Source organism: Equus quagga, chromosome 12 (assembly GCF_021613505.1).
Source record: "Equus quagga isolate Etosha38 chromosome 12, UCLA_HA_Equagga_1.0, whole genome shotgun sequence".
NCBI lineage: Eukaryota > Metazoa > Chordata > Mammalia > Perissodactyla > Equidae > Equus > Equus quagga.
The window spans coordinates 35,027,104-35,052,648 of NC_060278.1; the positions used below are offsets into that span (position 1 = coordinate 35,027,104).

A 25,545-nucleotide genomic window follows, 5' to 3' on the forward strand; every position below is an offset into this window, starting at 1 on the left:
GAGATCCACTTTCAGATGGATCACTTTGATAGCTGTGCAGGATGCACTTGACAGCCACAAGACTGGGGGCAGAGAAACCATGTGGAGCTGTTGTAGTGGCCCAGGTCAAGAATCATGAGGACCCTGACTGGCAGTCTTAGGAAGGATAGACTAAAGGGAGTACAGTCCAGGAATGTTTCCGATGGACATGGTGATTGGTAAAAAGGAGAGTAGACACGGGGCCAGCCCTGAGGTGTAGCGGTGATGTTCGGCGCACTCCGCTTTGGCAGCCTGGGTTCACAGGCCTGGATCCTGGGCACAGACCTACACCACTCAACAGCCATGCTGTGGTGGTGACCCACATATAAAGTGGGGGAAGATTGGCACAGATATTAGCTCAGGGCAAGTCTTCCTCAGCATAAAAAAAAGAAAGGGAGAGTAGATGCAAGAATGATTCCCAGATGTTCGCTTTGGGTGATTAGATGATGAAGGCTATACAAGGTGGGGAAGCCTATAAAAAGGATAGGGAAATAGGCAAATGTGTGAATTTGAGGTTCTTTGGATCTGCAAAGATCGTATAAAGATACCCAGAATGGAGTCTGAAGAGGGTTAGTCTGGTGACCTGAACTTGGAGCTCTTCAGACAATAGAGGACAATTAAAACCAAATGTGTAGATAAAGCCACCAAGGAGATGGCACGTATAATGAGAAGAACAGAGGATGGAGATGGGATCCTAAGAGAATATTGCTATTTAGAAAAGAGACCCTAGAACAGATAAAGAAGCAGTCCTAAAGATAAGGGGCAGACCAGCAAACCACAGAGTCATAGAAGCCAATGGTATCGATTCTTGAGAAGAAAGGAACCACCGACAGAGCCACAGGCAGCCTAGTCTAACAGTAGAAGAAGAATTGAATGATGTCCCTTAGATTTGGCAGCTGGGATACCACTGCTGACTTTGAGAAGATTTGCAGAAGAACGGTGGGCTGGAGGCCAGGGGGCAGTGGGCTGAGGAGCGAATGGGGAATAAGGGAGTAAAGTCAGGGATTCTAGATTCTGCCATCAAGGAGTTTGTTCAAGAGAGGAAGAAGATTGTGCACCAGCCACAGAGCAACGCAGGTCAAGAGAGGCTTCTCTGAATGCGAGAGATTGACATTTTTTTCCTCAAACGGAGAGGAGGCTAGAGGGGGAGAAGTTAAAGATATTTTCGGGAAAGAATGGCTAATCAGATGCACTTGCCGAGGGGCAGGGACCAGCCTGGGAGAAGGGGCAGGTTCGGGCCTGGCAGGAGGAGGATGCCTTACCCCTGTGCCAGGAGGTAAGGAGGAAGGGTGCGTGTGGCCGTGGCAGGTGGAGAGCTGAGGAAGCCCGTGGCCCAGAACTTCCATTTTGTGATTGAAGGAAGAAACGAGTTTCTCTAGAGTGAAGCCAAGTTTAGAATAATTACAGAAAGGTACAGGCAGTAGAAATGACCCAACCCAAGGACAGGGATTGGTGGATGGTGTTGGGTGCCCAGAATGCATTTGTGTTTGCTCCAGTCTGCACAAGGCAGAGGTGACTTCTTCCAACAGTCCTCAGCTTTGCGGCCATCGAAAGAGGCCAAGGGAATTAGAGCACTGATCCAGGATCTAGATTTTGCCAAGAGCTAGGGAAAGGGAAGGGGCAAGAGTCCTTCAAGTGAACAGAACTAAGATTAGCTGGTGAGGGAAGGGAGGCCAGGATTTGCTGATGGACCAGGCAAAAGTGGAGAAATCATGGATCTGGGACCCACATGCGTGAGAGGGCAGGTTTAAAGAGTGGAGGACCTGAAGGACAGGAGGCCAGGGTCAAATATAAAGAGGAGACCTTTGTGGGCACAACGATTACAAAACTGACAGGCTAAGGTTTTGAATACTATGTCATTAGTCTAAACAGTGGATTGGCCCAGAATTAGAGAAAGATTTCAATGAGTAAACAGAAGGTCTACAAATCACAGGCTGAGGGGAGATACAGCGACTTGAGGCTCGTCTTTAAAATGGGAAAGTTAATTGTGTTTTGTTTTTAACATGAGAATTAAGTGGTAGTTCTGGAAGTGGCGTTGTATATCATGGGGAGAGAGAGGAGACTGACCCCACATCCTAAACCAAGTGGGCGGGGCATGGTAGAAATCACAGGCAGGGCTTTAGGAGAAGCTGTGACCTTAGGCAAGAGTCAGGATTTCATTAAGGCAAAAGGTTATGGATTCGGGGAAGAGGCTGGGGCTATAGGAGAAACTGTTGGCCTGTTGGAGGATCCCAAGGGCCTGGAGAAGGAGGGGGCTTGGTCAGGAGAGAGGAAGACAGCCTGGAAATACGAGTGTGGGAAAGCTCGGATAAGCGGAGCAAAGCTCATTTTGGAGAAAGTTACCAAAGAAGAGAGGTTTGAACAGCATTCGGGGACAGAGTGGATGCTCAGGGCTCCTAAGTGGAATTCCGTTGGAAAGTCGGTTCTTAGCCCACATATGAACTGAGGCCCAGGTAGTGAGGGTGGCACAGGGTGGCTGTCAGTCTGCACACTCCCTGGGCCCACACAGCCTGAGGCCCTGGTGGTGGGAGACGTCATTTGTGGCAGGGGCAGGTCTCAGGGAAGCACCGTCTCCCCGTGCCCTAACGCAGGAGCCTTGCTTTTTTTTCAGTGTCCTTCAAGGTTATTTATAAATTACAGAACAAAGAAATAATCAGATTAATATCACTGTTCTCTGTAATCTAGTAAATTTCTCTTCCATAACTAACTCATTTTCTTTATTTTTATCTATGTGGATATTATTTCAATAGGACTTACTGGCCAGACCTGGATGGGAAAATAAGAGAAGCATTAGTTTTGCGAAGCGTTAAAGTTCGACTCCTTATCAGCTTCTGGAAGGAAACTGATCCCCTTACATTTAACTTTATTTCATCTCTTAAAGCTATTTGCACTGAAATAGCCAACTGCAGTTTGAAAGTTGTAAGTATTATGTTGAATGTGTTATTCACTAAAAAGAATTGATTCCCTTTGCATGTCCATGAAAGCTATAAGCACACATGTACGCATAACTTCCAATAAGAACCAGGATCATAATCTTTGATAGTGAAAATCACTTCAGGGGCCGGCCCTGTGGCCGAGTGGTTAAGTTTGTGCACTCTGCTTTGGTGGCTCAGGGTTTTGCTGGTTTGGATCCTGAGCATGGACATGGCACTGCTCGTCAGGCTATGCTGAGGTGGCGTCCCACATGGCACAACTAGAGGGACCCACAACTAAAAATACACAACTATGTACTGGGAGGATTTGGGGAGAAGCAGAAGAAAAAAAGAGAAGATTGGCAACAGATGTTAGCTCTGGGCCAATCTTTAAAAAAAAGAAAATCACTTCAAAAAGTCGGTAAGTAATTATTTGAAACAATCACATAAGAAAAGGGGACTAGAACCCAAGTTTCCAGTGCCCTCCCAGTGTAGCCCTCTTTACACACACTTTCTGTGGCATCCTCTCCCTTTTGCGCCCCCCAGGCCCAAAGTCCCCCTAGGCTGGGTTCCTGGCTTGCTCCAGGTCCCTGGGCCCCTTGCTAATCCATCTCTGCATACCATGAGAGAGGCAAGATTGGGAATTGCTACTGTTCTAAATGTGCTGACTCTCTAGCTCATCTTTGACTCTCCTCTCGTCCTCACATATACCACCCTCTGCTCCCTCAGGGCCTTTGAACATACTGTTCCCGCTGCCTACGACATTCTTCTTCCACATCTTACCTGACTAATGCCCACTATTCTTCTAGGCCTCAGCTTCGCCCATCCTCCACGGTAGTCATTCAGCAAATGTACGCTGAGACCCTACTTTGTGCCAGGCCCTCTTTTAGGTGATGGGGCTGTGCTCCAGGCAGCGTTTAGGGACCCAGGATGACAGGGACTCTGCCATTAACTTTGACACGTGGCTTCCAAGATTGCCCTGAGCCTCTCCATCCCAAGGCCAATCAGAAGAAGAGAGAGGTTGGAGGACGGCACTGGAGGCATTGATGGGTTAAGCCAAGAGGTGGTGAACATCCCTGTAGCCTTTATTCCGCGGCCCAGAAATCACTCACTCAGCCATACCTAGTGGCCGGGGCGGCTTGTGGGTGTGGTCAGAAAGGCAGCTGTGCTCCCAAGAGGACAAAGGGACGGGTCTGTGAATCATCACAGTCTGAAACTGTGGGCGCTCAGTCCATTTTCCTCTCTTCCCACATCAATGCATGGCTCACAGTTGAGGGCCTCCCAGTGACATGCGGTTCTCCACAGCAAGTGTGGAGGTGGCACCTCATTGTTCAATGATGTAGAAACTAAAAACAGAACAACCACCCCCAAAAACTGAAACCCAGGTTCAAGTTACCTCCCTCCCACACAGCAGAGAAGGATAAGGACAGGGAAAACTCCCCTTTAGGAAAGGGAAGATGGGAGACCCACGGCCGTCACTGGCCCACAGCAAGTGTGAACGCCTGGGAAGTGTCATAAAGTCCTCGCGCTCCTGCTCCTTCTAATCAAGGACCAAGGTGTTTTTAGGCGTGAACAGCCACAGGAGTTTTTGGCCCTGGCTCATAGTTTCTTTGGCAATGCAGTTTTCTCAGAAACTTAGTAGGCTTCTGATCTGTTTGCTCGTAGTCATTCCCGCGTTCTAGTAGCCGCAGCCAAGGTTTCTGCTGCACCTAGTTCCCTGACTTGATTAATTATGCTTCTGAGCGTGTACTTCTGCTTCTCTCCTGCTCCCTCTCTCTCTTCTCTCTTTTTAATGCCAACTCCATCAGGCCGTCAGACGTGGGTGGGAAGATTACACCAGTCATAGTCCCACCGACCATCTGGTCTCTGCAGCAGGGCGGGATTAACTGGCCCAGTCACTCACAGCATTTGTCAGACTCATTTTCTGCTGTTGAGCTCTGGGCACATCAGCTTTTCCAGCCCTTTGAAATACCAAGTTTCTGGTCTATCTCTTCTCTTTCATATCTGCTTGCAAACAGCAAATCCTTCCCTGAGCTTATTTGTCTCCTCTAATAATTTTCTAAAAACACTGATAACAACCGACACACACTACAGACAGTTCATTTTCCAATTCCTTGCCCTATAGCCAAAGGTTCGTGGATGCTTGGTCTTCCTTCCAAATGAGTGCAGGTTATGGTTTTACCAAATATTTTGCCACTGCTAACATGGGTCTCCATCTTTCCATCCTGAAATATCAGTTTACTTGCTGCCTGCTGCCCACTGCTGCATCATTTGTTGAGATTTTGTTGTTGCTCTTATGGCAACACCCCACTTCACATTGTCCGGACATAGTTAGTGCTTTATATTGTTTAAACGAGTGAAAGAATCTGTTATATTCATGAGTGTATACAATTAGCCAGGTACCACATTAATGCTTTGTGTGTATTACTTAATGTTCACAACTACCCTATGAATCAAGCCCTTCTCCCTTTTTACAGACTTGGAAAATGAAGCTTAAAGAGAGACTAAATAACCTCTCTCAAGGACACTAGTGAATAGCAGAGAAAGACTCAGATACAAGTCTTTCTGACTCTGAGCCTGAGCTTTTAAACTGTATGGCCTCTGCCTGGGAAAGAAGAAGTGGAGTTACCGAGTTCTTTTTTGTCTTTCCTGTCTGTATTCAAAAACATCGTATGCTACATTTCCTCAAAGACTTGAGAAGCTGCACCTCTGAATTATCTCTCTGAGGATTAACAAAAATGTCAGATAAAATGTTTTTAACTCATTCATGCCATTAAAATATTTTTAAAAGTTGAAATCATTAACAATTTAAAGACATAAAGTTCCAGAATTTACTGTAAATTTCAAACCTATAATGCTTCTCATATATATTTTCATCTTAATCTCCCTAACATTCTAGTAATATTGATGGAAAATAGATTTTTTTTTTCTCTATAACAACTGATTTTTGTAAACTGAGGCAGCCAAGCACATGTCTGTGGGTTCACAAATCAGTATAAGTACAGGCATACCTCAGAGATGTTGTGGGTTCGGTTCCAGGATGCCACAATGAAGCGAGTCACATGAATTTTTTGGTTTCCCAGTACATAGAAAAGTTATATTTACACTATACTGTAGTCCATCAAGTGTGCCATAACATTATGTTTAAAAAAATAATGTATATACCTTAACTAAAAAATACTTTATTGCTTAAAAATGCTAACTGTCATCTGAGCCTTCAGCGAGTCATCATGGTTTTGCTGATGGACGATCTTGTAAAAAATGCAACATCCACAACATGCAATAAAGCAAAGAACCATAAAATGAGGTATGCCTGTATTGGAAATAAAAACAGGTCTGTGATTACTGCTACATATCTGTTTTCCAGGCCAGATTTACAACTGAATGAAATAACCAGGAGTGGATCGGGGTGCCAGCCTTGGTTTGGAATCAGATAGCAGGGCTCAGAGGAGACACTAGTACAGCCCCAGGAAGCCAGGCAGAGACCCAGGAGAATAGAGTCAGATTGTGTTCACTACCTTTCTGTGGACAAGAGAATGCTGGAGGTGTTTCAGCTCATGGATGGCATTTTCCAGATAACTGAAGTGGCATATGGGGCTCAGGGAAAATCAAGTGAGACAGGGAACAGGTGTCTGGTTCACCATCGTATTCCCAGTGCTTGCCATAATGCTGGCACACAGCATTCAAAACTCGAATGAGTGGAGGAATGAAGGAATGAAGTCAAGGAAGGGAGCTCACGAAGGCAGAGTGAAAAATGGTTCTGTGAACCAGTGAGTGGAGGGGGCAGAGGCCAGAACGATGCCTCAGTCCAAGACGTGGTGGACGTGGGGTCATTTTAGCCATTTCCTCATGGGGTGTGCTGGAGAAGGGCTGCCAAGGGGTGAGGAATCTACCAGGTGAAGTCATGCACTCAGGAGCTCAGTATCCATGCAGTCAGAGGAGTGCCATTGTCAGACTTACCAGGTAGAGCAGTGTTTTAAAATATGGGTCCTATTATTATTTACGTGTGACAAGGCCAAGTGATCAGGAGACGATGACCAGTGAAAAGGTACTTTGTTACATTCACAGATCTCAAGACAAGGGGGCATGACATGGAGGGCCATATGGGGAAGCACCAGGGTCATCCAGGAGGCAGAGGGAGCAAGAGGAAACCGTGAGCAAGAGCCTTTGTTGTGGTTTCTATGAGAAGGAATAGGTGAGGCAGGGTCAGCCGATTTAGGATTGGCTAGATCGAATAATTTCAGCAGACTCTGGGCATAGGAGCTGTCCCTATTGCCTGGTCCCTGGCCCTGGGTGATTAGGCAGGTGGATAGCGGCCCAGAATGTGAGACCTTTAAAGGAGGTGGTTCAGGGTAGGGGCTCAGGACTGGTCAGTTTGCACATGAGAGGTGCGCTCACAGGCAAGTTGTTGCCATCTCCAGGAATTGGCTAAGCCTCAGCAGGGCAGTCCCTCCAGGGTCAGCAAGGCCCCTGGATGTCAAAACATCAGAACACAGAAAGTAAAACGGCATGACTAATAGAAGCAGAAACAAAGAGGAGAGTGTCTGGGGCCTGTGGCACATGGTGTATTTGCCCCATCTCCTCTCTCAACTCCCCCTCAGGCCAACTCAGTGATCTCCACCCACCCACTGCTTCCTGACCCCACAGTGCACCTGCCACTAAGGCACTGTCAGTTGAAATCTACATTGTGAAATGTTAAATGCTCTCATTTAAGACTTACAAGAAATTACGAGAAAAGTGGAATCCATCACTTTAGTCTCTACAGTCTTTACTCATCTTCATCTTTCTGAATACTGATGGTCACATTATTTAAATAAACCAAACATTAATAGTTCAATGTTGGACACTTTATAAAACAGAGACTCTGATATTCTCTTAAGTCAGGCCATGCATGTCTAAGCATCAACATAAGCTTAGGTGGGAAAGAAGCTTATGGCCCCAACATCTAGAACACTGATGGGTGAGGAGCTTTTCTAAGAAAAGTAGGTGATGGAACCTTGCACATAGCGTATCTTCAGGAGCCTCGGGCACTGATATAGCAGATGGCCTGGGAACAAGGCAGAGAATCTCTGTCCTTAGAGGAGTGGGCACCCCACCCTTGGCTTTGTGGGTCTGTATCCATGAGGGGGCTCATGGAAAGAGACTGCAACTCGACAAAGTTGTCCCAGTGAGCTGGGCTTTTATTTTTTAATAAATTAACAAATCACTTTTGAAATGCCTTTGCTGTCACTTACAACATCTTAAGTGTCTAATATTATGTCACTGAATATGATAAAATTTCTGCTGTCATTGTTTGTTGTTAGTGCCGTTGAGTCAATTCAGACTCTCAGACCCTGCGCACAGCGGAGCGGGACCCTGCCTGGTCTTTTTGCGCCATCCTCTCCCCTTCTGGTGCTGTCTCAGTCAATGCTCTGCTGCTTTTCACAGGATTTTCATGGCCCATTTTTTTGGAAGTGGGTGGCCAGGTCGTCCTTCCTAGTCTGTCTTAGTCTGGAAGCTCCACTGAAACTGTCCACCGTGGGTGACTCTGCTGGTATTTGAAATACCGGTGGCATAGCCCCACAGTATGACAACTGACAGAAGGCTGGTTCCCTGACCCAGAAATGAGCCTGTGCCCTGTTGGTGACAGCACTCGATCTTAACCACTAGGCTACCAGGGCTGGCTGCTGTCATTTCAGTCTCTCAGATAAGACTTTTTCCCCTCTTTTAAAAAGACCATCTTCAACTTTCTAGAGCAAATGGGTTCTCAGTAAAGCCTCAAGCTGTGATGCCCTCCCTGACTTAAATTAGCATGTATAGTCTATTCTTTTTCAGATCTGTCTTGATTCTACAATAATATCTTCCTTAAGAGGAAATAGTCAAGTGTGTGGACATGTTGTGATAGAATATCCAAGCAAGGCGGCTGCCAACTGTTCCTGACTGGTCGGCAGCCTCAGTGCTCATGTGACCTCACAAATATATAACTCTGGCTTAAGAGCATTCACAGGTTATTAAGTCAGTTTGAAGAGTCCACAAGGCTATATGTGAACCCTCTAAACAACACGGATTTTGCAGAAGACAGGAACTGAGGAATTAAAGTGATGCAGGCAGCACTGCCTGTAACCATGAGAGTAGGGCCCTGGGGGAATGTTCCCCTGTGATGTGCAATGGACAATTCTAGGTTAGTAGTTTGGGCCTGTGCACCACTGATCTCAAGATTTCTACAAAAAGTCAGGAGAGCGTGTTCAGAGCTGGAAGGGACCTTAGTGAGCACCTGGGCTGTCACTGCCTGGGCGAGGGAAGACCAACTCTCATTATTTCTCCAAAGCAAATGTGAACACTTAGAGTTTCAAAACTGTAAATGACATCTCCATTTCTAGATGTCATCTTATTTTCCTCTTCTTTCCTTCAAACACACACAATGCCACAGCTGTAAGACATTCCAGAAAGATTCCATGCAGTTCTGAGAATGTTCAGCATTTCCCCAAGTGGAGGAGACTTGAGACCCTCCCCTTTGATGGCGTCTTCCTGTGAGCCTGGTCACAGGACCGTGAAAGCTCGGTGGCAGTGTAGCCTCATCTAAGCCGTCACTAATTTCAGCAGATTCCTGAGGCCCAAACCCGACCACTCCTGCTGGCGGCGCCCCCCCCCCCCCCCCCCGCCATGCATCCGGGCCCGAGGAGAATGGGAATGCTGCCTTTTGGGTCACATTAAAGTTGAGATTTGTGGTTTGAAGTGATTTTTAAAATTGCCTCTTAAAAGGGCTTGTAGACTTAGGTGTCCAGATGGGAAGTGTTTGTTCCTTTGGCAAAATCTCTTTTCACCTTTGCAAATCCCCAGTTTAATCAGCTGGTCATTTGACATGGGCCTACCGCTTCCTATAATGTGTGCGAAGTGTCAGAATGTTCATTCAGCTCATTGGCGTGCTTGTCAGAAAGCGCCCTGAAGCAGACTGCAAATGCCAGAGCACACCGATGAATAAGACAACGAGAATTAAACAGGCTTCTGGCCCCCAGCCTGTTGAGAGAATGAATTTTGTGCTCATTTTTCAGCTTAAAAGTGTTAATGATAGACCTAGTTGAGCATGCTAATTTTCTCTCTTGTTGCCTATATAGATTTGAGAACCAAAATAGCTTCATCTATACGAAGTAACAAGATTGTGGTTTTAATAACCCAACATGAGGTCTGTTGTTGATATTTGGCTCAGAAACCCTTTTGTGCTCTTGAACGAGACCAAAAACGTTCTCTATTCACCTGCTTTATTTATCTATTTGGTTTTACAGAAGTTTTTCGATCTGGAAAGAGAGAATGCTTGTGCTACAAAAGAACAAAAGAATCACAGCTTCCCTAAGTTAAATCGCAACAAGTACATGGTGACGGATGGCGCAGCTTACATTGGTAGGTGCCAGGGCCGCGAGGCGCCGTGGGGGATCGTGCAGGTTGGTGGTGGTCCGGCTGTGCTCTTCCATGCCCCGTGGGGAAGCAGCACCTCCAGAGCTCCTGCCAATGAGAGGGCGGCCCTGGAGGTCAGGAAACAGGAGGGGAGGGCAAAGAGCTCTTCAACCGAATTCTGGATGGCTTGCTTCCTCTGCTAGGAGAGCAGACAAGATGTCTTTTCATAAATGCTTTGCAGAAATTGTTGGTCCATTTGCCTCATGTTATAGGTGAGGATGCGAGTGGCTCATCAAAGGTGAGTCCTGGCCCGAGAACAAGCCGAGTGCCCCTTCCCCACCCACAGTCCCATAGCCAGCCTGTCGGGAGGAACAGGGAGGCAGACATCGTCATAGTTGACTGTCAAAACAACCACTGCCGTGGCACGAATGCCACCCCTGCCATTTTTTAAATGTCTAACTTTGGGCAATTTATTTAAGCTCTCTAAACCTCAGTTTTCCCAACTGTAAAATGGGGCTAATAATAGTTTCTACTTCACTGGGTCAAGTTTAAATGGGAAAATCTATGCAAAGCCCCGTGCACAATGAAAGCCCCCAGCACATTGATGATACCGTTCGTGTTAGCTATTATTGTTAAGGTAATGAAGCTCCAGAGGCAGAAATCATATGTACTGGTGGATTTATTTACTAATGCATCAAGTCTGTTCTACTTTCCCATGACAAGTATGAGTCCAGGGTAGCCCCTTAACTGGTACCATCACAGGCAGCATAGGAATTGTTATCTGTGCAACAAAGGTGGGTAACTCCCCAGACAGCAGCATGGTTCCCACGGTGTGCAGAGGGAGTGGCAGTCTCAAGGCAGAAAAGAAAAACGTATGTATAGAATGAAGGAATATGGGACCTATATTTTTTTTTCAAATTCAGTGAGTAAAAAATATGCCCTTTTGTCTTTGTAAAGCTCCTTATTCCTCTTATTTATTCTCTTAGCAATGTTGCCCATAGGGAGAGTGGCTTTTCTCACCTGCAGCTTAGAAATGAGACATGAAATGACTTAAACGTGGACAGGGCACAGGGGAGTGCCCAGGTCTAGAGTCCAGGGCACCCGGACCCCTCACCCCGGCGGCCGTTCAGACGACACTGCCATCGGCTACTGGAGCGTCACAACCTCCTGGTCCAGTGAGAGGATGTTCTGTCTTTTTCCATTTTGAATGGTTAAGTGTCACATTAGTAGAATAGAGTATTGGGACTTTCACATCATTCCGGTTGTTCTAGAATATGAGAATGTTATTTTATTCATGTTGTCCCTTTCGGTGACCCGAGACGTGATAATCTGGATTTTTTTCATGTTCGTCAATTTATGGAGAGGAGAATGAAATCAACTACTTTTTAAGCAAGTGACAAACTCAAAATCGTTTAATCAAAAATGGGAACTTTGGGCCAATTATTGAGAAATACAGGGCCGGGTCAGGGGTCAGGCACAGTGGGCTTTAGGGGCTCCACTCTGGATATCTCACCTGCGGGGTTTTCTTGAAGTCAGGTGGTGTGTGTATATTCAGCAGTGACTTGTGCCTACATCCGATGTCCTTTAAGGAGTTAATAAGTGTTCTGGAGCCAGACAACCTGTATTTGAAGTCAAACACTCACACTTAGAAGCTGGAAGATGGTGGAAAGTCACATAATTGCTCTGAGCTTTGTTTCCTTGCCTGTGAAAAGCACCCACCATGGTGGTGATGAGGATTAAATAAGATAATGTATGACAAGCTCCTAACACTGTCTCTGATTCTTCTATCTAGATCCTTAGTAACTATTGATTCCTGGCTCTCTCCCTTCTCTTTCCCTTATAATGAATTTTTTTTAAAGACTATTTTTTAGAGCAGTTTTAGGTTCACAGCAAAATTGAGCTGAGGGTATGGAGAATTCCCATGGAGCCCCGTCCTCATACCTGCATAGTCTCCCTGATTATCAATGTCCCCCACCAGAGTGGTACATTCGTTACAGTTGATGAACCTATATTGACACACCATTATCACCCAAAGTCCATAGTTTACATTAGGGTTCAATCTTGGTATACATTCTGTGGGTTTGGACAAATGTATAATGACATCCTTATATGATGTATATGACATCACCCATTATTATAGTAGCATACAGAGTATTTTCACTGACCTAAAAATCCCTGTATTCCACCTGTATATCCATCCCTCCCCCTAACCCCTGGCAACCACTCATCTTTTCACTGTCTCCATAGTTTTGTCTTTTCCAAAATATCATACAGTTAGAATCATACAGTATCTAGCCTTTTCAGATTGGCTTCTTTCACTTAATAATATACATTTAATATTCCTCCATGTCTTTTCATGGCTTGATAGCTAATTTCTTTTTAATGCTGAATAATATGCCATTGTCTGGATGTACCACAGTTTATTTATCCATTCATATACTGGAGGACATCTTGGTTGCTTCCAAGTTTGGGCAATTATGAATAAAGCTGCCATAAATACTTCTGTACAGGTTTTTTGGTGGACATAAATTTTCAGCTCCTTTGGGTAGATACTAAGGAGCATGATTGCTGGATCATATGGTAAGAGTATCTTTAGTTTTGTGAGAAACTGCCAAACTGTCTTCCAAAGTGGCTGTACCATTTTGCATTCCCACCAGCAATGAGTGAGAGTTCCTGTCACTCCACATCCTTGTCAGCATTTGGTGTTGTCAGTGTTCTGGATTTTAGCCATTCTCATAGGCGTGTAGTGGCATCTCATTTTTATTTTAATTTGTATTTCCCTGATAACATATGATGTGGGGCATCTTTTCATGTGCTTATTTGCCATCTGTGTATCTTCTTTACTGAGGTGTCTGCTAAGGCCTTGGGCCCATTTTTTAATTGAGTTTTTCATTTTCTTATTGTTGAGTTTTAAGAGTTCTTTGTATATTTTGGATAACACTCCATTATCAGATATGTCCTTTGCAAATATTTTCTCCCAGCCTGTGGCTTATCTTATCATTTTCTTGACAGTGTCTTTCACAGAGCAAGACATTTTTAATTTTAATGAAGTCCAGTTTATCAATTATTTCTTTCATGGATCTTGCCTTTGGTGTTTCATCTAAAAGTCATCATTGAACCCACGGTCAGCGAGATTTTTCTCCTATGTTATCTTCTACTTTTATAGTCTTGCATTTTACATTTAGGTCTATGATCCCTTTTGAGTTAATTTTCTGTGGAGGGTGGAAGGTCTGTGTCTAGATTCATTTTCTGCGTGTGGATGCCAAGGTGTTCCAACACCATTTGTTGAAAAGACCATCTTTGCTCTATTGTGTGGCCTTTGCTTCTTTGTCAAGATCAGTTGACTATATTTACATGGGTCTATTTCTGGGCTCTCTATTATAATGAAATTTTAAATGAGTTCATTTTACACATAGCATTTTAGCAAAACATTAGTTCCCTAGAGTGAAGCATAATTCTAGTATAAAAATATTTGAAGAGCATCAAGAGGGAAAATTCATTGATAATTTAAATAATTATCAGCAAGTTCCAGAAATCTCTTAAGTCGTCACTCAGATACTTGCTAAGAATGCTGAATTAAGAAAAACCCACACTAGACCTTGCATGGAATTATAGCTCCATTAAATTTTCACAAGACGTACAGAGGAATCCCCAAACAGTGTCATCTCTCTAATCTTGAATTTACCAGAGTGTGTTTGAGTCACGCACGCTTGGCAAACTTGTGGGGACAATGGTGTGAATTATCTGAGGGCCCACGGGGGTGGTGTTGACTGAAGGCTCTCAGAAGGCTGCTTGGGGCCCATACACCTGCCCGGGACTTCATCTGGGTCCTCACCTCGGGTTATCCTGAAGGTGGCACTGTAATTCTCTTTGGCAACTGGGCCTAAGTACACATTCTGGGAGCTGAAATGACAGTCTCAACAAAAGCTGGGTAAATCTGCATCCCAACTGATAAAATACTGAAGCATCTATGTGCTTTTGAAGGTTAGCCAAAGCATCAGGAAGTGACAAATAGGAAAACCTGATCACTCTGGTGGAGGATGCCTCCGTAGGCCTGGGAGAGTCGCCTAGAGCGTGATTCCTAGAAGAACCTAATTCATGCTTTTGAGATCGATAAAGATGCGGGATCTGGGCTCCATCCATTGTATTGAAAGATAAAGCTGAATTTCACAGAATAAGTCTTCAAACTCTCATTCCTTCTCTCTCCTCCTCTTCCCCTCCCTGTGCTGCCCCCAGTACCTTCTATGGATGTTTCCTTCAGAGAGGGTGGTCCACGCATGAATGGAGCAGCAATCTCCATTCACGGAGATTGGCCTGATGCCCCGCCGCAGGGCCGATGTTGAAGTCCAGGGCAAAGGGCACCCTTAGCAGGAACCATGCCTCTAGGATCAGAGGGAACATGAAACAGAAGTTCAGCGTGGGCTATGGAGTCGGACCTGGCTTTGAACCTCAGCTCTGATATGTTTTCCCTCCTGCCTTGGACAAATTACTCAACCTTCCTAGCCCTTAATTTCCTCATCAGTACGATGGAGTTAGTATTATCATCTTGTAGGATTGCAGTGAATATTGAATGAGCTAATGTAATGAGATAACGAATTTACTGCCCTTGGTCCAGTGCCTGGCACTGAGCCAGAGGATGAGATCTTGGCGTGTTGTCCAAAAGTCCTTGAAAGGCATGCAGGAACACAGGAGCTTTTTGTTTGTGGAATGAATAGAAAGTGCCACCTACCAGCAGGCTCCAGAATAACTCTCAACCTGCAGTAGCTACTGATCTCCAGTTTAGAGGTCCAAGCCTGTATTCACCTGGCACTGAGCATTTGCACAGAACCGCAGCCTCTGAGCGTGGCCGTGTGTCTGAGAGCACACGGTCAGGCCCCAGCACTCGCAAAGGGGGTCTCTGCACAGAGACCTGGATTCCATATTATGAATCACTTGGCAGACAATTCACTAATTTATAGCAGTAAAATTCGTCCAAAATTATGCCTATCGTGAAGCCACTGACAGCATCATTGCTGTGTTTGTTGGTGGGGACAGGGAGGTGGAGGAGAGAGAGAAAGAGAGAGAGGAGTTGCTTCTCTATGCGAATATTTGATTTAGGGGCCCAGTGTTAGACCCTGAGGAACAAATTTAAGGAGTGAAATGAGAGATAAGAAAACCACCTTCCAATATTCCAGAGGGTGCCAGATGGAAAAGGGAGTCTGTGTGCGCAGGGGCTCCAGAGAGAGAGCAGGGACCAAAGCAAGAGAGCTATAAAGGAACAGATATTGGCTGTCTCTACCAATGTCCCTTCTCACGGCAGCTTCTCCCACAGATGGCCGCAGGGCCTTGGGGAAAGGATGCCCAGGGATGATGATTTTAGCATCTTATCCAGCAAAAATTCCAGCCATGATGCCTGAGGAACTGAGGGAATGGAAAGTCAAGCTCTACACTTAAAAAGGCTTCAGAGGCTTGCCTGGTGGCATAGTGGTTAAGTTTGTGCACTCGGCTTTGCTGGCCCAGGATTCACTGGTTCAGATCCCCAGTGCGGATCCACACACTGCTCATCAAGCTGTGCTGTGGCGGCGGCCGACATATAAAATAGGGGAAGATTCGTACAGATGTTAGCTTAGGGCCAATCTTCCTCACCAAAAAAAAGGGCTTCAGTTCTTTTTAGGGAACCAGCTCTGAACCAAAGAGGAGAGCAAAACTGGGAGCTCAGACCAGATCTGGGCTGGTGATAATTTTTGAAAGAATAGTGTCACTCTTGACATGGCTAAATCTTTATCAGTGAGAATAATTCTTATATGGTACTGTAGGTAGTTTATGGAGTCTGGCAGACCTGGGTCCACCACTGGTTAGCCATGTTATACTAGGCAGATTTATTCGCCTCTTGGAGCCTCACCTTCCTCATCTGTACAGTGGACATAAATCCTCACAGCCATCTGGCATAACGTATACAAATGGCAAGCACAGTGCTTCGCTCATAGTAGCCACTTACCAAGTGACAGCTCCTCTCCCCTGTGAGTCCCTTATGTCCTGACTTCATCCCTAGCTTTTCCCCGTCATGCTCCAAATCATCTTTTGTCCACAAATATGACATCTTCCCTTTGGAATTAATTTCCTAAGTGATAAGTTTCCGTGTCTCTCTCATTACTCAGTGAAGCGCTCCTTTCCTGACAATCTAGCCAGAGTTAGGAGTTCTTCTCCTGCACTACCAAGTATGGCACAGTGTACACACAGCTCTTATGCCACCTCACCTGCTTTGTGTTAGACTCTTGCATTTTCCTCCTGGACTCGTTCAGGGCAGGACTGTCCTCCTCGGGGTTGTGTCATGGCCCCTAAGAAAGTACCTGGTAGATGTTAGACACTCAGTGAATATGCATTAAGTGAAGGGCCAAGAAGATCAAAGAAATGAGTGGTCCTGTACCTTCCTGAGGAGAAACCTTCGTTTTCCTTCTGGAAGACTCTCTCACTGGATACAGATAAGAAATGTGTGTGGGAGTTTGGGCCGTCCAGCCCTCTCCTCAGCTCCCACTTTGAAGGTGGGCTACATGTGAGGGACAGAGACATGATTAGCCCCTTCTGGGGCAGATCCCAGCCTTACTGTCTGTTACGGGCTGAATTCTGTCCCCTCAAAATTCATATACGGAAGTCCTAACCCCAGTACCTCAGAATATGACCTTCCTTGGAGAGAGAGTCTGCAGAGATGATCGAGTTGAGGCGAGGTCGTTGGGGTAGGCCCTAATCCAATTTGACTGGTGTCCTTATAAAGGGGAAATCTGGACACAGAGATGTGCCCCGAGGGAAGATGTTGTGAAGATACACGGGGAGAAGATGGCCATCTGCCAGCCAAGGCGAGAGGCCTGGAACACAGCCCTCAGACGGAAGCAGCCTTCCAACATCTTCATTTTGGGCTTTTAGTCTCCAGAACTGTGAGACAATAAATTTCTGTTGTTTGAGCCACCCAGTCTGTGGTACTTTGTTACAGCAGCTCTAGCAAACTAATATGCTGCCTGACACCAGCCAGTCCTACTGGGGAGCCTGGGTCACAGCAGCGGCTCTGACTCCCGGGCCACAGAGTCTGCTCCTGGAACGGGAAATGATCACGGCCCGTGCGAGGGGTGATGTGTGTATTCCCATAGGAGCTCTCTCTGGCTCCAGCCTTTTCTTTGATATAAAAGCTTCTGAGTGTTATAATTAGAAGCCCTCATTTGTACATATGGATTCAATGTTGTCTCTTTGAGAAGGTAGTAATTGTTCACAGGATTTTTAAGTGTATTCCTATATATTTTAAATGTTGCTGTATTTAGTGTGTCTTGTGAATGTCAATAAGAAATAACATTTACAAAAAAGAACAGCAGATTCCTTGTTTTGAGTTTCAAGTTGAGCAAAGCTGAAGAAAATGCCAAAATAATATGCAAATATTAATATGCCATATGGCAAGCTTCTTGGAATTTTTTTTTTTCTGAGCTGTCAACACAATTCAATCTCCCTGTCATTATTCCCGGGTGTTTATGTAATTTTTTTTAATAGAATCTGCTCTGTATTTCATTAAATGGGGAATGTTCCCCAGTGGGTCTTAACTCCTCACCGTTATTTCCTTTGTCGGCAGGAAATTTTGACTGGGTGGGGAACGATTTCACCCAGAATGCTGGCACAGGCCTTGTCATCAACCAAGCAGACGTGAGGAACAACGCCAGCATCATTAAGCAACTGAAAGATGTGTTTGAGAGGGACTGGTACTCACCCTACGCCAGAACCTTCCAGCCCACCAAACAGCCAGACTGCTCAAGCCTGTTCAAACTCAGAGCCCCCTCGAACAAAACTGCCACCTCCAACGCAAGTGGGAAGGACCCCGCGAGTGTATGACACGAGTGAGCAAACTGACAGGACACTTCGTATTTCACATTTATATCAAAAGGACTTGAGGAGAGAAAAACAATTTAATATGTCTTTTTTAGGGAAAAGCACACTTCTAAAAAATATTCTCTGAATGACATGTGATATCTAACGGTATCTTAGCAGCGTGTACACTAAATTTAAGACTTTGTATTTGTTACTTCTGACGGAGAAGGTCATTCCGGCTTGGAAGTGAGTTTTTACGTTTGCATACAGATTTTAAGACTTTGATGCCTCTTCCTTTCTGGTTTTAGAACTTTTTCTGCTGACGCACCTAGTCAGTTCTTGGAAGCTTAGCGTGAGGTGAGCTCTGTGACACCACTCTGAGGACAGCTGAGCTGGAGAGGAGAGTGGGGGTGTGGCCTTGGAGCGGAGACCCGTCACACCAAGTGTTTATCCTGGGAAACCGTCTCTAAGACCCAGACAGTCACCTGAGGACCAACAGCTGACAACACTCTTGAAAAATACCCCTCTTTGCCTCCTTGTTCATTTTCCTCTTACTGCCATCACTTTTATTTTGTATCCTTTTCTCTTCTCACAAGACGTTCTGTAGCGTCCCTGTTGTCACCTCAGCATTAGTTCCAAGTATGGTAATATGTTTTGAAAATGGATAAATTCCTCAGAATGGATACAAAATGGAAATAGCGGTCTTTAATTTTCACCTTCCAACTGCATTTTCCCTACCAAATTGATACTTTAAACCCACAGCCAGCAGCAATATGTATCCTTTCTCTCAAGCTTAGAAAAATTATGTAGCCACCTGCTAATATCCAGCAAGCTAAGTCTGCATTAGGAGAATAAAGTAGATTTTCACATTTTTGTTTAGTTTATGGTATTATAAAGAAAAGATCTCTATGCATCAGTGGATTTTAATTTCTTTAGACTCATTATGCTGTTAAGAGTATGCCAGCCAACGTTTATAGAGCTATTTAATATACCTTCTGCTATTTACTATACCAAATGCTTTTCAGAGAAATGCAATTTAAATACTGTGCTTAACATATTTTACTAAGAGAGAAAAATATTGGATTATTGTTCTATAATATCACTGTGTGTTGTTTTATATCTATACAATATATAACCCTATATTAATGGAAACTGTTGCTACGCTAGAGAGAGGCCTGGCCTCTTCAGAGCCCAAAGCAGGCGGCCATCAGGGCGCCCGGTCTCCATGTTGCCCCTGGCTCTCTCTGGCCTGGGACAGCCTGCACCTCTTGGCCTTGAGTGTCTGTTGGTAACGTAGGGACAGTAATACTCACCTACCTCGCGAAGATGTTGTCACGGTAGGAAATATTTATAACTTGTTTTGAAATCAAAAGAACCTATATAAATGCTAAGCATTATGATGTATAATCTTTTTCTTGAAATAATCTTTGTGGTATCCTGATATAATCAATACCAGGTTCTCCCAGAGAACCTACGAGGTAAGACAGCTCCACAGCTTCCAGTTGCAAATATGGACAAAGACAGCAATGCAAAAACCCTGCTGGAGATGTGGATTGTCGTCATTTCGGTGGAACATTTTGTCGCATCGTTGTGGCATAAATAACATCAACACAAAACCAGACGTTGTGCTGCTAGGGATCGTTCTTTAGGACCAGCATGTACATGTGTTTTCAGAGCAAGGAAAAGCAATCTCAATTATTATTTTTTATATCTAAAGACTTGATTTCTAATATGCCAGAAAGAATGATGGAGGAACCTCTGAATCTTACCCCGTGGGTTCACTTGCCGTGAAATGGCTATTGTTGGGCACCTAGCGAACACCTAACTTCCTTTCTTGTTGTTTCCAAGTATTGCTTTCTGAATATTTAACCAGGCAGTGAGGAGAGCCAGTCAAGAGCTGTGTTTTGAAGGGTAGCATGTCTTTATGAATGACAGGGGGATTCTTAGTGAAATCCTTCACCAATAATGGCCAATCCATAAGACTCTAAGTGTTGACCATATACCCAATCCTTTTTGACTAGGGGGCTATCCGTCAGTCATCTCAGTAAAGTAAAGGTGGTTTTGGTGATGATTCAAAAAAGAAAACAAGCAAGAAAAGAGTAGGCGTGGAGACAGAGAAACCGACCAAGTTCACTCGTGTGCAGAGAAGAGCAGCCTGCGCTGAGCTTGAAAAGGCCATCCAGGAGAGACGGTTGCTTCCTTGTTAGTTCTCGTGTCTCCTGGAGTATTTGTCACAGCCATGGGACAGGCATAGGCTTGGCATAATGGGACCCTTTCACTGTCACTATCTTTTGCATGTGATAGAAGAGAACTTTGTCCTTTATGAAATGACCGTTATTGCCATTTCCCTCTGAGCCCCACCAAAAAGGTAGTGCCAGGACCCGTGCCCCGGGGTTCTGCACCATGTGCCAGCAGCAACTGCCTCCTCAGGGTGGTCCAGGCAGCAGCCAGGCCACTGACTGGAGGAGGCAGCACTGGCCTTCTGTGGCAGCCAGAAAGTGGCCCCAGAGTGTCCAAATGGGTCCACAGCTCCTAAGAGAACATTTAATTCTGAAGAACTTTCTTTTTCACTTGAATGCATTGTCTACCCTCTGGAAGTGGTCTTCTGCTTTTTTAGACTTTGTGCTAAATAAGACTCCCAACTTCCACTTCCCCACAAACATCCCAGGAATGCTTTCCCAAGAGGAAAAGAAGGCAAAACAAAAACACTTACACTTAAGACTGTCTGATGGATGTCCATGTCAGAACTTAGGAGGAGGAGGGGACCTCCATTTCTTTGCCCATAAACATTCCAGGAATCATTTCCCAAGGGAGAAAAAGGAAGGAAAACACAATTTGAGACTATGCTTTAGATTTCTGTGCCACTAACATTAACCTAGTGCCTTATTTATTCTCAAGCATTGATTTTAAATAGTGATTCACTCTAGGAGAATACTTCTGCTTACTGTGGAGTCCACTAGGACCTTCTGATGGGCCTTCCGGTTGAAAACTTGCACATGAGTGTCCATAGGTTTTATGCAGCCCACTCTCCTCCAAAGCCACACAACTTTGATCACCCCCAAATGAAATCATTGGCACACACTGTCAAATCTCAATAATGTCGGCCTCCGCTGCTCTGCCACTGGCCACTAGTGTATCAGATAATTGAATCACAGCTTACCAAAGCGCTGGAGAGGATGTGGAACATTCTGGATTGTATCCATGCTCTGTAAACGCCACGCTTTGGGTACGTGAAAATGATAGAAGCGAGGCACACTGGAAGTGTCCCCACTGTCTCTAAAGGACCTTATAAAGAGAAGCTTCATGGACTTCCAAAGTTTTATGGAACATATAATGAAAATAGTGTCTTAAAACCATTGCAGCAGACTCAGTAAAAGGAATGGCAGGGCTGTGGGAGAACCTTGCTTCTGGGCAGCTCTGGGCACCGCTTTTCCCTTTCGGGCCATCTTTGTGCTGGTGTTTATCTCACTTCTGACTTGGCTCTTAGTGAGACAGGGCTAGCACATTTTGGGTTGGTCTTACCCTGGGAAAAATGTGTTTTGTTACTGCAGTTGCTGGTTTGTTGAAAGTGCCTCTCTGAACCTGGGACTGACAGAAGCTCATTTCCCACCTGCCTGTGGCTATTCTCAAGTGACTTTGATTCATTCAGAGTTTTCTGTTTTTAGAAACTTTTACCGAAGTAAATTCCAGGAGAAAAACATTAAAAGACTATAAGAATTTCTTGATAAGATCAGACCCAGGGTCCATCTGTCTCAGGAATCCTATCCCAGAGTCTGCCTTTTTGTCATGTGTATGACCGCTTGTGTTTCCCTGTCCAAAATTCATCCTATTATTTTTAACATTTAAGGAATGTAAAAAGCTGCCTTCACTCACAATAGAACGGTTATCCTCTGTAATCAAAGGTACTTTGCTGTTGGTTATTCAAACTCAGACCCTTATAAACAGCCCCATAGATTGTGGGCAAGTGTTTGATTCTCTGGTTTTCTGTACTTATTCTCAATGAACTGGTGGACTTTATTAGAAGGCTTTTGAAGGAGAAATTAATGCAATGTCCATTTAGCCCAAGGTAGATTGGAGAAATTAATCCATATTCAGCATTTTTCCACCTGCTGTTATTTATTTGGCAGCTTTTCTTTTCCTTTTCTATGTTGGTAACCAAATAGCTGTTTACCATTTTTACCTTATTGATTTAAATTGGTGAAGGCTTTTTAATCACCCTGAAGTCAACCCCAGTCGATGCCTACCTTTCCCATTTGAGAGAATTCCCATCTTTGGCTGAATTATGAAGATAGTGCTTTTTATGATGACCAGATAGGTATTCTTCAGAAGTGTCCTGAAATTATAAAAACCAGATTTTCTTATTTTTGACCCATTAGCAATCTTGTACTCAGAGAGTTCTAAAAGAGGTCAGTGATCACTTATGCTTCTTTGGCAATTTGATGAAAAGAAATGTGAGATTTAATAGGCTGTTATGCATTTTCTTTTCCTATGTTCAACTACTAAACTTCTAATTCTGTTACAAAAGATATCTTGAATTTTTAATGTTTCTTTATGTAAATAGGGTAAAATTGTATCTGCTATATCTATATTATTAACCTTAAGATCTCTAAAATGGTGTGATAATGGGCTGAATTTGGGGGCATCATTAAAAATTCTCAAACTTTTCATATAACCAAATGCTCCATTTCTTCAGAAGTAAATATTACATGACTTTTGCATTCTGTGAGATGAGGCATTTATTTTTCTCCTCAGCTTACTCTCAGAAACAAACCAGTCTCTCATCAGTGTCCAAGCTGTACTCTAAGTGATGAATAAGGTAGGTAATGCAGCTGGCCCAATGGGCGACAGTCCCACCATTTTGTATATTTGCCCAAGGAGGCATCTTTGTAACACTATTGCTGTCTCTCTCTAAAAAAAAAAGAAAAAAATGTTTGCTTCCAATGTGTGTTGGTTTTGAGTAAATAAATTATCGTTTTTTAGTGAAGAAACCATTGTAGAGACCAGGCTGTGCACTCTGGCCCAGAGACAGAAAACGCATTTGTCGATTCAAGTTCAGCTGCCTTCTGTACTTCCCCACCACACTCTCTTCTTTCAGGCTTAAATCCAAAATCAAATACACCTGGTGTCTGCTCAACAAATCCATATTGAATCTCAGGTCTAGAGGGTACCTTGAAAGCCATCCAAACCAGCTCCTCCGAAGGCACACGTTCCCTCTCAGAAGCTGAGGACCTGCTCAAGCCAAATCTATTTGGAGTGCTTAGTACAGAGTCTTCTCCTGACCCACGCAGAGTCCAATTCTGTTGATTCACTAAAGTGATTTGGATTGGAGGCAAAGTCTTATCTCTGAAGGCATGTACCGCGTGTGTCCATAAGATGGGGACCCTTTTTATAAAGAGAAGAAATCTGAAGAGGCATACTTTTTTTAAAGCTTTTTTTAAAGTCATTTTAAAAGTCATACTTTTTTTTAAAGTCATTTGAGACTTTAGCAAAAGGGTTAATAAAACCAACTTTCTGGATCTACAGTAGTCAATAATTTGATTTGACCAGCAGTTTCTGAATCCTACAATTTCATGGTTTCTTCTTTTATAACTGGGCTAACAGTCTGATGAGAGACAATCGTGTGCAAGGAGTTTAATTAAATCATGGGAAAGGTGAAGATTATTTGTGATTTGCTTTTATTTCATGAGAGAAAATAAGGGGAAAATTTGTTCTTTTATAAAATGGATATCTGGCTCTCAAACCCATTCCTTTTGGCTTCAAACTTGTTGAAAGTTTATCAGTTCCCTTATGGACTCTACTGTCTCCCATGGGTGGGAAATTCTGAGGAATTGTTGAGAAATTCTGAGCTTGTTGTAAGACAGAAACATGGACAAGCCTGGTCTCTAACTTAGCGGATCCTCCATTGGTATACAACAATCTTGGGAGTATGACTTCAATTTCTAGGATTAAAAATATTGAAATAAGATATGACTTTCCAATATAAACAGGGGAAGAAGATCTTTAAAGACAATTCAGAAAATATGATTCAATAACGTTCATATGATTCAGAGCTTAATCATTAATTTCACTTACTTTTTCTTAAAAGTGGAGATTTTCTGCTTCTTTTGAAAGCGCATGCTATTAAAGGCAACATCTCCCAAAAAAATGTAATGAAAGAAAGGCCACACCATAGCTTCAGGGAGGTTATGGTACCAACAGAGCACCTTGGCCACCCTCCATGAGAAAGAGTCATTGAGAAGCAAAAGCTGTTTTGTCCCCAGCAGCAAAGCTGTATCTTATTATCCGTATTTCCTGGATGGATCTATAGTTCCCTAGAGTCCTGGAGAGACCACACCCATAGCTCCTGAATGGGCAGAACCATGTTTCTGTCACGTGAACTCTCCACGCTGGCCACAACTGACTGTACCAAGGTTCATACCTGGCTCAAAGAAACTCAGTTTCAGCCAGGGAGTGGCCTAGGAAAGGAGATGTCCCCAGTAGCGGTATTCTTCTTGGATGGCACCTGGTCCAAAGAGTCAGAGCCCTCCTTTAGGGAGTCTGAATATGAGACAGAGAGTAAATGAGTAGCACTGAGAGCAGCCAACATAGACACAGAGTGGAGCTAAGTCACTCTAATGGTGCCACCTTAGAGCAGTCATGGCAACTACTTCTGCAGTAAGACAACTGGAGTTCTTGTTGAGTCACCCTTTCTGCTCTAGGTTACTGGAGTAATGACTGAAGCCTGAACAGCGAGGCTGGACTTTGTAGTTATTGGGTTGCTTTCTTATCTTCCTTACTTTCTTATGTATCAACACAAATAAACTCATTAATTGAGATAACCTGACTGCGTGTCTGTTCTTGGTAATCCAGAGGGGCCTAACACACTAAAGTTAAAGCTATCCTCATTTCTGAGGAGCTTGGAGGTAAGCGAGGAGGTCAAAGAAGCCCTGTAGAACACTAGGCTTTGATTAGACATGGACTCACATTGGATATCTCCACGGCAAATCACCTGGATCCACTCTACAAGTGTTAAATATCAAGTCAACTGCAAGCAAATATCCTGGACTCATCAAAATGAATTAGAAGCGCTGAAAATGTAAGTGAAGAATCCATTTAGGAGATGACTATACGATAGACACAGAGATTGTTAGAGCTGGAAGAAAATTTAGAACTCTTGAAACCCAAACCCATCTTCTTTTATGTGAGGAAAATGAGGCATAGAACACACTGAGTTAAGTAGGGGCAGATGTGTTATAAACTTACATAATGTTTTAAAATACATATTATAATGATTGACTTAATCAATGCAAAAGTTACTAATAATATGCTGAATATTTGGGGCAAGTGGATAGTTTACAGGGATTTGTAGAAGGTGGAAGTGAAACTACTCCTAAAAGGTCTGACGAAGGGAGATGGGTCTCTAAGATGCCATGGGAGGGAC

The 25,545-nt window shown here is 44.1% G+C and overlaps 1 protein-coding gene across 1 annotated transcript in view; it reads left to right on the forward strand.

The window, feature by feature from the left end:
* The window catches only part of PLD5 (phospholipase D family member 5), a 352,464-nt gene extending 332,965 nt beyond the window's left edge, over window positions 1–19,499 (forward strand). The window contains exons 8-10 of the mRNA XM_046679401.1: window positions 2,769–2,937; window positions 10,193–10,307; window positions 17,893–19,499. Of these exons, the coding sequence (XP_046535357.1) occupies window positions 2,769–2,937; window positions 10,193–10,307; window positions 17,893–18,149 (541 nt within the window). The 3' untranslated portion in view covers window positions 18,150–19,499. The remainder of the gene's footprint in view (window positions 1–2,768; window positions 2,938–10,192; window positions 10,308–17,892) is intronic.
* Window positions 19,500–25,545: the final 6,046 nt, after the last annotated feature.